The sequence below is a fragment of the Danio aesculapii genome, unplaced genomic scaffold (assembly GCF_903798145.1).
Source record: "Danio aesculapii unplaced genomic scaffold, fDanAes4.1, whole genome shotgun sequence".
In the NCBI taxonomy this organism is placed as follows: Eukaryota; Metazoa; Chordata; class Actinopteri; order Cypriniformes; family Danionidae; genus Danio; species Danio aesculapii.
Window position 1 is genome coordinate 40,174 of NW_026613649.1, and position 13,952 is coordinate 54,125.

The 13,952-nt window shown below is 38.7% G+C and overlaps 1 protein-coding gene across 1 annotated transcript; it reads left to right on the forward strand.

The window, feature by feature from the left end:
• Nucleotides 1-745: 745 nt before the first annotated feature.
• LOC130220094 (vang-like protein 2) lies at nucleotides 746-11,831 on the forward strand. The gene is made up of 5 exons (XM_056452486.1): nucleotides 746-753; nucleotides 827-963; nucleotides 1,990-2,125; nucleotides 6,775-7,018; nucleotides 8,806-11,831. The coding sequence occupies exons 1-5, from the start codon at nucleotides 746-748 to the stop codon at nucleotides 9,064-9,066; spliced, it is 786 nt and encodes a 261-aa protein (XP_056308461.1). The 3' UTR covers nucleotides 9,067-11,831.
• Nucleotides 11,832-13,952: the final 2,121 nt, after the last annotated feature.

Sequence of the window (13,952 nt, forward strand, 5' to 3'; positions counted from 1 at the left end):
GGGGGTGCACATTTAACTGAGGAATTTGGTTACGCAAAAACTCATAAACAAATTGTGTCACAAAGTAAGGACAGACAACAATAATTAGTGAACAAAATTATGGTAATTTATTTACAAAAAGTGAAGGGTGAATCAGTGAGTGAGACATTTACACTATATACAATGTCGAAGACAATAAACAATGAAGTGTTAGAAAGACTGGCTATGAGTGGTGCTAAATAAAAGAACCAAACAAAACCGTCCCACTGATATTCACAACAAATCCTCTCTAATCTAATAAACAAAAGATATGAAAAAGAAATCTTCAATGTCAACGGCGTCCTGTCTAATTTACACTGACTAACAATTAGGAACATGCTGACGTGTTCACGGGAAATGAACGTTTTTAAAATGTCAGCACTGATTGGTACCAAAATTTCAGTATCGTGACAACACTACTTAGTAGAAGAGATGTTTCAGAATTCTTGTCTGACGTTTAATGAACAATCGCATTACTAGTGTGTAGACGAAGGTCGTTTCTAATCACAGTCTAAATCATATGAAAACTGTCTGATATTTTGTGTATTTGTAGTCGTCACATGTCCAAAACAAAATGTTGTGAACATCAAATCCATCAAGAAAAACTATATATATATATATATATATATATATATATATATATATATATATATATATATATATATATATATATATATATATATATATATAAAGATTTTGATTGTTTAAATTAAACATCCAGCTTGAAATGAAGCAGTAGACTAATGTGAACGATGATCACGATGTTGTAAATTCAGCTGTTTATTTACATGTTTGTGTGTGTTTTCAGCATCCAGCGAGCAGCCGTGTGGGTTCTGGATCACTATTACACTGATTTCCCAGTCTACAATCCTGCTTTACTCAATCTGCCCAAATCCATCCTGTCCAAGAAGATGTCTGGATTCAAGGTCTACTCTCTCGGAGAAGGTGCACAAAAACACACTCATTTTAAAGTGAAAACATGATTAATTTGCATGTTTAAAGAAAAAATCACTTCATTTTGACACATTATTTCTGAAAACAAGACAATTTTTTTTCTTGTTTATAAAAAGCGTCTTGATTGGTAGAATTTTGAGATATTTGGACTAAAAACAAGACGCAAACTCTAATTAAAACATTTGCTGCAGTGTATCTGTCAATCAAGTGGCCACATCCTTAATTATGCAGAATATTGAGGCTTAATATAAGTCATGAAGGGTAATATTAGCTATATACACCAAAACTATGTTTGTACCAGGCTGTAAACACTTTATTCTGCTGTCATTTTGGGCATTTTAACATGGGAGTCAATGAAGATTTACCCTTTTACGGCCTCTAGTGGCCACTCAATGAACTGCAGGCTCAGGCACTTGAGAAAATAAACAAGTGCATTAATTACAGTGTTTATTAATCTGTGTTAACGTTAGCTAATGCACCGGGAGTTAACAAAGAACTAACAATGAACACCTTCATTTTCTTTAATAATTAGCACATCTCTTATTTTAATGATGCATTAGCGAATATTGAACTATAATTTATAAATACTGTAATGTTTATTGTTTACGCCAGAAAATAAATGAAATTACATTAACTAATTCCTGTAAAGTGTTAGCTAAAATTCTTTGTTTTTTGCTCTAAATATAATAATTTATTCGCTAGACGTTCTGATGATTTTATTTGCTGTAATCTAATTTATAATAAATAATATGTTGTTGCTTAAAGGAGAAGTTAACTCCAAATAAAAACCGACTCGCTATTTACTAGCACTCGAGTGTTTCCAAACCATAATGAGTTTCTTTCTTCTGTCAAACACAAAAGAAGATATTTTGAAGAATGTTATCTAAAAGAATGTCTAAAGCGATTTCTGGAATGTCTTATTATTATCCACTGCTGGCCTCTCCATATATTATATAATGATGTTTGTTGAGTGTCTGTGAGTTTCCACTGACTCTAATTGAATTGTTTTGTCCTCAGAGAACAGCACTAATAACTCGACGGGTCAGTCTCGAGCCATGATCGCCGCCGCCGCCCGCAGACGGGACAACTCTCATAATGAATATTACTACGAGGAGGCTGAGATGGACCGCAGGGTCCGCAAGCGCAAAGCCAGGTCTGACAACCACATATATATATGGGATCATACAATAAATACAGCTCCTGATGAAGTCAGAATATACAGTTGAAGTCAAAAGGATTTGCCCTATTGTGAATTATTTTATTTTATATTTTCCAAATTATGTTAAACAGATTCAGGAATTTCTCACAGTATATCCTATAATATTTTTTCTTCTGGAAAAAGTCTTATTTGTTTTATTTCGGCTAGAATAAAAGCAGTTTTAATTTTTTTAAACCATTTTAAGGTCAATAATATTAGCCCCTTAAGCAATATTTGTTTTGAATTTGTCTACAGAACAGACCACTGTTATACAATGACTTGCCTATTTATTCTAACTTTACCCTAATTAACCTAGTTAAGCTCTTAAATGTCACTTTAATCTGTATAGAAGTGTCTTGAAGAATATCTAGTGTAATATTATTTACTGTCATCATGGCAAAGAGACAATAAATCAGTTGTTAGAGATGAGTTATTAAAACTATTATGATTAGAAATGTGTAGAAATTGGGGGGGGGGGGTGTAAAAGAATTAAAATTGAACAGGTGCTCTAATAATTCTGACTTTTATAACTCTATATATTAAAATAAACAGCTCCTGATGAAGTCGGAATATATGTGAGTGAGTCTGAAGATCTAACAGATATTCTTAATTTAATGCATTAATTGTGATTTAGGTGAGAAATTATTTTAATTGTGAAGCTGATGATCTTAATGGTCTTATTAAAATATACGCACAAAATATAAATACATGACAAAATATTACAAATATAAAAACCTAATTATTGTTAGTAGATTTTTTAAAAATTAACATTACTAACATTTTATTAGGAGAAAAAATTAAGACCCTTCTTGGAAATTAACAAAGTTTTATATGAAATAAAATAAAAATGTGTGTGTATATATATATATATATATATATATATATATATATATATATATATATATATATATATATATATATATATATATATATATATATATAAATAAATTATTATTATTATTAATTTTTAAAGATTTATTTTTGGTCTTTTCGTCTTTATTAAGTGGATAGGACACTATTTCAGACAGGAAATGAAGTGGATAAGAGAGAGAGGGGGTGTGGGCAGGAAATGTCTTCGAGCTGGGATTCGAACTCAGGATGCCCTGAAGTGCTTCTGCACCATATGTCAGCGCTCTAACCACTAAACGTACGGCCCGTGGGCCGAATCAGGCCCGCAAACGGGTTTAATATGGCCCGCGAGATAATTCTGTTAAGTATAAAAATGCGCTGCAATTTTTCAATAAAAGATACTGCTGTTCCAATTGTGTCCACTGGACGGAGCAATGGCAAACTATTAATTTTATACAATCCAGAAGCCTGAATCAGCATCAGTTAGACAGAAAGACCACATCCATACCCGGTCATGCCACACTGAGGTGATCTCACAAGGAAACGTAACCATTTTACGTTTTGTAAGTTTAGTGGCTAATTCATACGAGTTCAGTCGTACGAAAATGTACCATTTTTAAAAAGGAGGCGTGGCACCCAACCACACCCCTAACCCCAACCGTCATTGGTGGATAAGTAAATCGTACTAAATTGTATGAATGAGATCGAACGAATTCATATGAATTAGCCACTATGTTTGATACCACATATCTTTGCGAGCAAGTTTTCTCTGTAATGAGCATAAATAAAAGGCTCATGCACGTGCACTTGAATCACATCCTGAAGTTGGCTGCCACTCAGGATGTGACGCTAAGGATGTGGTGAAAGCTAAAAGATGCAAAGCCTCAGGAGTAAAATAAACTATGCAACCTCACTTAAAGTGCTGCATGGGACACCCTTGATATAGTTCTGCAGACATCCCAAGTCTCCTGGAAGTTCCGTGAATTTCCCGCATACCCCTCCCCCCACCTGTCTTCACATGTCACCGCATCCCACCCCCCACCCCCCACACACACACCTGCCTGTTGTTTTTAAGTTACATATACCATGATTTTCTGGGGGTCACGTTGGCGCATCCATCACAAGCGGTGCCAGTAATTATACAGGAGTCAGAAACTGAGATTGTTTCATCATATAGGTACCTGGGTGTATATTTGAACAACAAGCTCCGATTGGTCTGAAAATACAATTCAGGTGTATAAGAAGGGCCAGCATTCATTTATTAAGATGACTGAGGTGCTTTGGTGTGTGTCAGACACTGTTAAAAACCTTTTATGATTCTGTGGTGTCTTCTGTGATCCTGTAACCTGCTGTGAGGGGGACTGTTGGAGAAGATGAAAAACTAATTAAATAAGCTTATAAAAAGGGCAGGTTGTGTTGTGGGGTGTGCACTACCTACCATAGAAGAGATTGCACATGATCGAATGCTAGGCAAATTTGTCAGTATAATGAACCATGATAGTCATCCCCTTTTTGATGCAGACAAAGCATGTGCAAGCTCTTTTAGTAGAAGATTAATTCAACCCCGGTGTTACAGAGAAAGATACTGGAGGTCTTTTTTTACCAACAGGGATCAGATTGTGTAACCAAAGTCATACCAGATGAAATTGTGCTGAACTGAATTAGATATTAGGTATGGACAAGTGTTTACTCGTTGTTTTTGGAACTAAGGTGTGCAGTATGAAATGTAATTTTATTATTGTTTTTAAACTTATTTATTTTTATTATGGAGAGCTCTGCTGTGACATGTGAATTTCCCTTTGGGGATTAATAAACTCAGACAGTTAAACAGAAACGTTTAGATGTTCTGATCATGATTCCTATGTAGAAGTCTTCCAGCCCTCAGTCTGAATTCCACGCATCATCAATGGCTCCTTTCACGCACTGTAAATTTCCAGAAAGTTTTTACTGGTAAATTCAATAAAGCACTGCTCACACAGGCGAGGACGTTACAGAATTTTTCCAGAAAAGACCAATCACACATCCATTCCAAAATACCGGTAAATTACTAATAATACTTAATACTTTAATTCTCAAACAACTAAATAACCTAATTAACTGTGACCCAGTGTTTAACATGCTATAGACCCAGTGTTTTAGCGTGTGTTACAGCCATCAAACATTTTCAGATTAAGTCAGTGAAAACACTGGTACATTTTCTCTGTACTTTTGTCAATTAAACAAACAGAAATGAGAACTAAACACACATTCTTGATTATATTGAATTAAATAAAAATGGCCTTACTTCACTGTAAATAATTCTGGCTTCCACACAATTCCTTTATGTTGCCCAAACTCAAATTTATTAAGTTAACTTAATAGTTTTTACACAATCAATAGACTGAACATAAAACAATTAAGTTACCCACCCCAAAAAAAAACTGAAGAATTGCATTGATTCAACTTTTTAGTGAATAAAATGCAGGGTTTGACACAATCCATTCATGTTGTACCAACACGCATCGATGAATTTTAAGTGGTTTGTACATAAAACAAGTAAAGGGGTGGTCCAGAGTGTATTTTTAAGGCTTGGTTGTGTTACTAGCCCAGGCATGGGCAAACTCTATCCTCGAGGGCCGGTGTCCCTGCAGAGTTTTGCTCCAACACTAATCAAACACACCTGAACACCCTAATTAGTGTCTTCAAGATCACTAGAAAGCTACAAGCAGGTGTGTTTGATTAGGGTTGGTGCAAAACTATGCAGGGACACCGGCCCTCCAGGATCGAGTTTGCCCATCCCTGTGCTAGCCCCTTTCACACAGTGATGCTGGTAAATATTTGGAAAATGCCGGAACTACTTTACTGGTAAATTCAATAAAGCGCTGTTCACACAGGCGGGAACATTCCGGAATTTTTCTGGAAAAGACCGTTCACACATCCATTCCAAAATACCGGTAAACTCTGACATCATTAACCAGAAATGAGCTCTAAACGGCTGCGCTTGTATGTGTAAACATTTGACTACATTACAAACTCTGTGGATGGATCAGTGTTGTGAACAACTTCGATGAAAACATATGGAGGAACACTTTCGCATGTCGAGATGTACATGATGTGTGTGTGTGCTGGCGCTCACCGGCTGCTTCAAGTGTATACGCGACGCATCAAGCAACTCGAGGAAGCAGAGCTTGAAGGTAAACGAACAACGGCATTAAGAAGGAACATAGAAATGTTATCCGACTAACATCTAGCAGCTAAATGTGTCTGGAAAAATATTCAAAGGTTTTTATTTGCATAAACCGCGCGGACGTGAATGCGTCGGAGTGTTCTGATTGGCTTACGTCAGCACGTTCAAATCCTGAACGCGCTCTTTCTGGCAATCTTCCTTCTGCGTTCGTACAGCGCAGCATTCTGGCAAATTACCGCTAATGTTACAAGTTCTCTTTCCGGGTATAGCCGTAACGAATTTACCGAATTTACCGGTAAACATGATGAAAATACACATGATGTCTTCCCGGAAAATTGTCGGTAATTTTCCGGAAAGGTCTGTATGTGTGAAAGGGGCTACTGACGTCATGTGAAAACAACCTTTAGGCTGTATTTTTAAAAGGGGAGGAGCTACTCTATGCCCCGCCCTCTCTTCATGTGTCAATCGAGATCACGTCAAACATCTTATAATAAAAAGCACATTTCAAAGCGCTTCACTGGAGCTTTAAAGAGGTTTGTGTTGTGTTGTGAGTGTGTGTGTGTGTTTACTGTTGTGTTTGTGGGCTCAGGCTGGTGGTGGCAGTGGAGGAGGCCTTCACACACATTAAGAGGCTGCAGGACGAGGAGGCGGCGGCGTCCCCCAAACACCCACGTGAGGTCATGGACCCCCGAGAGGCAGCGCAGGCCATCTTCGCCCCGATGGCTCGAGCCATGCAGAAGTACCTGCGCACCACACGCCAGCAGCCCTACCACAGCATGGAGAGCATCATCTCACACTTGCAGTTCTGCATCACACACAATATGACGCCCAAGGTGAGGATGACATGCGCACACACACACACACACACACACACACACACACACACACACACACACACACACACACACACACACACACACACACACACTTATCCTATATTAGAATGAGATTTATTCGCCAAGTGTTTTTTTGGAAAAATCTTTGCCGGTGGCAAAGTGGTTAGCACTGTCTCCTCACAGCAAGAAGGTCACTGGGTCAGTAGGCATTTCTGTGTGGAGTTTGCATGTTCTCCCCGTGTTGGCGTGGGTTTCCTCCGGGTGCTCCGGTTTCCCCCACAGTCCAAACACATGCGCTATAGGAGAATTGATGAACTAATTTGGCCGTAGGGTATGAGTGTGTGTGTGTGAATGAGTGTGTATGGGTGTTTCCCAGTACTGGATTGCAGCTCAAGGGTATCCGCTGTGTAAAACATATGCTAGATAAGTTGGCGGTTCATTCCACTGTGGTGACCCCTGATGAATAAAGTGACTAAGATGAAGGAAAATGAATGAATGAAATCTTTGCTAAATATTTGAGAAATTGTTTTGACGTGCTATAAAAAGATATCTTTATTGTTTTTTTTTTTTTTAAGTGCTTTTAATCTTTGTCAAAAAGCTTTTCATCAAATCACAACCAAATTTATTTGCATAGAGAGTTGGCATTTTACAATAAATATCGTCATATTTTTGTTTGAATATATTGTGCACATATGCATAGTTTGTGCATAACCTGGTTATAATCGAAGCAAATGTCTATTATTTTATGTCTTGGCCATTTTAATCGACTTTAGGCATCATTTTAAATTTAATTATGGTGTTTCTTTTATTCATTCATTCATAGACTTAAAAAAAAAAAAAAAAATATATATATATATATATATATATATATATATATATATATATATATATATATATATATATATATATATATATATATATATATATATTGTGTGTGTGTGTGTTTGTGTACATATACACTACCTAACATCGCCTATCCAAGTTTTAGGAACAGCAAATACTACCTTGACTTCTAGTTGATCATTTGGTATCAAAAGTGGCTTATATGAAAGGCAAAGTCCTCTAGATTACGCTTATTTGACTATGATCATGCCTTGATTTCTGATTATTTGATTAGGACAGTAAAGTCTGACTCTGCTTAGACAAAAGTCTTGTCACAGAAATAATGTCCAGTATAGAATATAAAGTCCTGCTGCAGTGGAAACAGAATGAATATTGTGTCTGACTCCATCATGAGCTTGGAGGACTGCATCCATACATCTCTGACATGACTCAAATCACTGATTAATGTAAACTGAAAACTGAATGTAACCCCAAACCATGATTTCTCCTTCACCAAACTTGACTGATTTCCATGTGAATCTTGGCTCTATGCGAGTTCCAGTAGGTCTTCTGCAGTATGTGTGATTATTGGGATGCAGTTCAACAGATGATTCAGCAGAGAAATCCACCTTCTGACACTTTTCCAAATGATCAACTAGAAGTCGAGTTATTATGTGTTGCTCTTACAAGTGGGATCAATGACAAGACTTTTGACAGATAGTCTGTATGTATGTGTACATGCAAGTATAATCAGCTTTGTTTAATCTACAAATAAGATCAGCGTCATGACATCAGTTTTAAAAGTATTTCATTCATAATGGTCTTAAGTCATACATTTAGCTTTTTCTATTATTCCAGTGTAAAAAATAATCAGCAGTGTTGTCAAATGTTCTCTCAACTGAAGAAAAGCCTGCGTCTAACCAAACCTCTTCCTGTGTACGTGCACCTGTGTGTGTGGTCAGGCGTTTCTGGAGCGCTACCTGACTCCCGGTCCCACCATGCAGTACCAGCGTGAGAACGGCAGGGGGCGCCAGTGGACTCTGGTGAGCGAGGAGCCGGTCACCGCAGCACTGCGTCAGGGCCTCGTCTTCTCGCTGCGCCGCCTCGACTTCGCTCTTGTCGTCACGGTGACGCCCCTCCCCTTCCTCAACCTGGGGGAGGAGTTTATCGACCCCAAGAGCCACAAGTTCGTGATGCGACTCCAGTCGGAAACCTCAGTTTGAGGAGCAGAGACTCTACAGCAGCAGCAGAGGGACAAACCACTCGCTCTTTACTTCTAGATATCACTCTTCCTTTGGTTTTATTATTATTATTATTATTACACTACATGAACTACTCGCTGTCGGGGTCACCCCGGACTCACTAACTGCAATGCATTGTTTTTTAATTTTGTGAATAACATGATCAAGTACAGTTCCACATATCAGAGTGCTGCACAAACTGGACGATTCACCAGCAGTTCTGCGTTTGCATTAGACGCCCGAGCTGAAGGAGCGATGGAAACACTAGGAGACTGTAGCTGATCAACCCCACAGCGATCAAGTGCTTTACTTTATGATGATTGTCTGTTCAGAAAAGCACACCAGAAGCATGTTTGTAACTCTTTCGAGCTCTATATCTGTTGTGAATGTTTTCGAGACGTTGTATGATGAGCTGTGGTGACCAATCAAGAAATGATTCTGCATCCATTTTGAGATTTTTCCAAACGCGTTGCGATTGTTTTTATCTTCAGTTGATTCTGAGCTCAGTTTTTATCAACAGATGGCAACAGAAGGCTGTTTAGATTAATCTCAGTCAAGTACAGATACATTTCAAGTACGTTTGACCACTTGCAGCACAAGTGCTTTTATTTCTGTTAAGTGAATGGTTAAAAACTAGCCTAGAGCGCCGTTAGCTGTTAAAAACTAGCCTAGAGCATCAAATCTAGTCTAGAGCAGTTAAACCCTAGCCTAGTGCATATCTGCTTTTAAAAACCAGACTTGAGCTACGTCAGTGGTTAAAAATATAACTAGCCTAGAGTGTATCTGCTGTTAAAAACTAGCCTAGAGTGATGTCTACGCTTAACTAGCCTGGAGCATCATCTACGGTTAAAACTAGCTCAGTGCGCCATCCTTCTGTTAAAACTAGCCTGGAGTGCTATCATGGTTTAAACTAGCCTAGAGTGTCATCTTCAATTAAAACTAGCCTAGAATGCCATATTCCGTTAAAACTAGCCTAGAGCTACATCTGCGCCTAAAGCTAGCCTATAACGTCATCTTAGGTTAAAACTAGCCTAGAGTATCATCTTCGGTTAATACTTGCCTAGAGCGTCATCTTTGATTAAAACTAGGCTGCAGCGCTCTATGCTGTTTAAAAACTAGCATAGAGCGATGTCTGTGGTTAAAACTAGCCTGGAGTGTTATCTGCGGTTAAAACTAGCCTAGAGCATCATCTACGTTTAAAACTAGCTTGAAGTGCCATCCTGCTGTTAAAACCAGCCTGGAGTGCTATTGCGGTTTAAACCAGCCTAGAACATCATCTTTGGTTAAAACTAGCCTAGAACGTCATCTTTAGTTAAAACTAGCCTAGAACGACATCTTTGGTTAAAACTAGTGGAGCGATCTATGCTGTTTAAAAACTATCCTAGTGCGCCGTCTGCAGTTAAAACTAGCCTAGAACGTCATCTTCGGTTAAAACTAGTCTAGAGCATCATCTACGGTTAAAACTAGCCTAGAGCGTCATCTACGGTTAAAAATAACCTAGAGCGTCATCTTTGGTTAAAACTAGCCTAGAACATCATCTTTGGTTAAAACTAGCCTAGAGCATCATCTTTGGTTAGAACTAGCTTAAAACATCATCTTTGGTAAAAATAGGGTGGAGCGCTCTATGCTGTTTAAAAACTAGCCTAGAGCACGGTCTGCGGTTAAAACTAGCCTAGAGTGTCATCTTCGGTTAAAACCACTCTAGAATGTCATCTTTGGTTAAAACCAGCCTAGAGCGACATCTGCGGTTAACTAGCCTAGAACATCATCTTCAGTTAAAACTAGCCTATAACGTTATCTTTGGTTAAAACTAGGCAGGAGGGCTCCATGTTGTTTATAAACTAGCCTAGAGCGCCGTCTGCAGTTAAAATTAGCCTATAGCGCCTTCTGCTGTTAAAAATAGCCTAGAGCGACGTCTGTGGTTTAAACTAGCCTCGAGCACCATCTGTTGTTGTTAAACTAAGCTCAGAAGGATTTCCGAGAAAGTCGCGATGCACACGGATAATCTCAGAAGTGATCCAGGAATTGATGCTCATCAGTTGTATCCTCACAGCTGTAGTTGTTCGTATGTTTGCAGTACTTTTATACTTTATTACGATCATGACTCGAGGGGCCTTCTATATCATCTGTGTTCTGTACACCAGCAAACTCACTGTCTGTAAAGCATCTTTTTTAAAAACGTTTTATCTTCGAAACACTGTCTGTCACACACACACACACACACGACCGATCAAATGTGAGCTTTTATATGAAATGCAAAAACATGAATGTGTGCCAAATGTTGAATCTGTGCCTGGCGGCCGGCGCTCCTGTCGGTCCAATCTCTATCGGCCTCGGACAACCAATGAACTTCACTCGTCTACCTTTTGGCTCATTGTAGACTCCACATCCCCTCCACATTTGTACATAAGTCATTCTCTTTTTATACGCGCGAGAACGTCAGCGAAACAGGATGACGGGATGATGTAGGTGGTTGTTATTTCCAGAACTGAGCATTTCCTTTTTTTTAGGTGTCATGCATGTGGGCGATGCAGTTTTGTACCCTTTTTGTTTTGTTTTTTTACTTTATATCATTTTGTATGAGAGTTAAGCTAATCTTTTAACATTTTCCCTTTAAAAAAAACGGTTTGTTGTAAAGAGATTTGTAGATGTTTTTTGTTATTGTGTGAAAAACCTTTTGCAATTGATAATTTTAGAACTAAACATGTTTCAGCCTTCTGTTTTTTTAAATAAATGATCTACTCTAAGCTATTTGACACGTTTATTTGATGGTATAATGTTGGTTGAGTTGGAGATCTGCTGGATGTGGCTGTAGTTTATGTAAAGCTGATGGCTCTAAATCAGGCATGGGCAAAGTCGATCCTGGAGAGCCGGTGTCCCTGCAGATTTTTGCTCCAACACTAATCAAACACACCTGAACACCCTAATTACTGTCTTCAACATCACTAGAAAGCTACAAGCAGGTGTGTTTGATTAGGGTTGGTGCAAAACTATGCAGGGACACCGGCCCTCCAGGATCGAGTTTGCCCATCCTTGCTCTAAGTATTTATTTTTAAATTATTTTTTTGGTCCTCAGTTTTTGAGAAGCTCATACCATCAGCTTTGTTTTCAAAAGATATTAAAATCTCTTGTCTGCTAGTTGTAAAACTGCTATTTAAAGGTGCCGTATAATGGATCTGTAACTGCAGGTTTGCTTTGTTTATATACAGGCGTGGACTGGGCATAGGGAACACTGGGACATTTCCCTGGTGGCCTGACGGTCAATCGTGAATCTGGCCTGCCCAACCTCCGACCACACCACATTAGCCCCCACCAAATAGCAGCTTTTCACTTACCAATTGTCCATCCCCAACCCAACCCCACCCCCCTTCATTTACCGATCAATCACCACCAAACCCCCACCCCCTGCTCTTCACTTACTGATGGCCCATCCCCTTCACTTAGGCCTGGTTTATACTTCTGCGTCAAGTGATCGGCGTGACCCACGGCACATGCCTTGCACGTTGCTGTGCTTTTATAGTTCTGCGCGCTGTTTCTGTTGCTCTGCAATAACACCTCCGAAACACTAGCTGGCAGTGCGGTGTTTGTTCCTCTGTGTCGAGTTTTTCCACTGGTGTTTTGATTTTTCGAAAAGCTTCCTTAATGTAGAAGTGGGACAAACTCACTCAATTTGAGGTGAGAACCGGCGGACGTGCAACAACTTTAATGGTAAGGTAAACGCAAAACAAAACTTTCCATCTGGAGCTCCTTCACAGGACTCGACACTTGTAAACACTTCCTCCAACAGGTTCGCGCAGCTTTTGGTCCCGCCTACACTCGTCAGTGCTACCAAGCCGACCAATTACAGAGCTTGTGCTGCGCGTCGTGACATGTAGTTACTTTTTTTGAGAGGTGCACATCAGCCATGGACACAGCGAGGGCTATACTCGTGCGCTTGACACAGAAGTATAAATCAGCCTTTTCCGATTGCTCCCCTCTCTTCACTTACTGATCAATCACCCCCAAATCCCCAGCCGCTCTTCACCACCCATCTTGAAAAGTTTGTGAGTATTGAAAACAATGTTAGTCCTGTTTGTGGCACATTAGTATATGTGAGAGGGCAAACTTTTCAAGATGGGTGGTGACTATGGTGGCCATTTTAAAGACGGCCATCTTGGATCCAACTTTTGTTTTTTTTTAATAGGAAGAGGGTCATGTGACACATCAAACTTATTGGGAATTTCACAAGAAAAACAATGGTGTGCTTGGTTATAACGTAACTTTATTCTTTAATGAGCCACCTCACATATACTAGTGTGCCACAAACAGGACGTTAATGTCACCAACCATTCCCATTTTATTAAGGTGTATCCGTATAAATGACCCACCCTGTAGAATAACTTTAACTAGTAATTAATAGCTTTTAACAGTTCAAGTCATTAGTACTAATAAAGTCATGGTAACTAGTAACCTTAATTTTTCTGAATTTGACTGTAATGCAATCATATGCACTTTATAAAAACCACTTTAAAACAACAGTAATTATTGTGGAAAAACACTACAAATAAACTTGAATTGAAATTCGGACATACCTAGGCATAGTTGAATAATAGGAGTTGTGGATAGTTAAACATACTACATCATGGGGCTATTTGTTTTTGTTTGTTTATTACAACAGTAACTATAAAAATACCACACATTTATTCAAGTGCTTATGCTTCATAAACACTGTATTATTTACTGTAAATCAGTAAAGTGTTTATTTTCATGAGAGGGAGGCCAGGAGCGTTTTAGATGATACTCCCATTCATGATTTCTCTGGGAGAGGCGTGTGGGGGTGAATGACTGTAATCTCGCCTGGGCTGATAAAACATTCATCTATGTAAAGT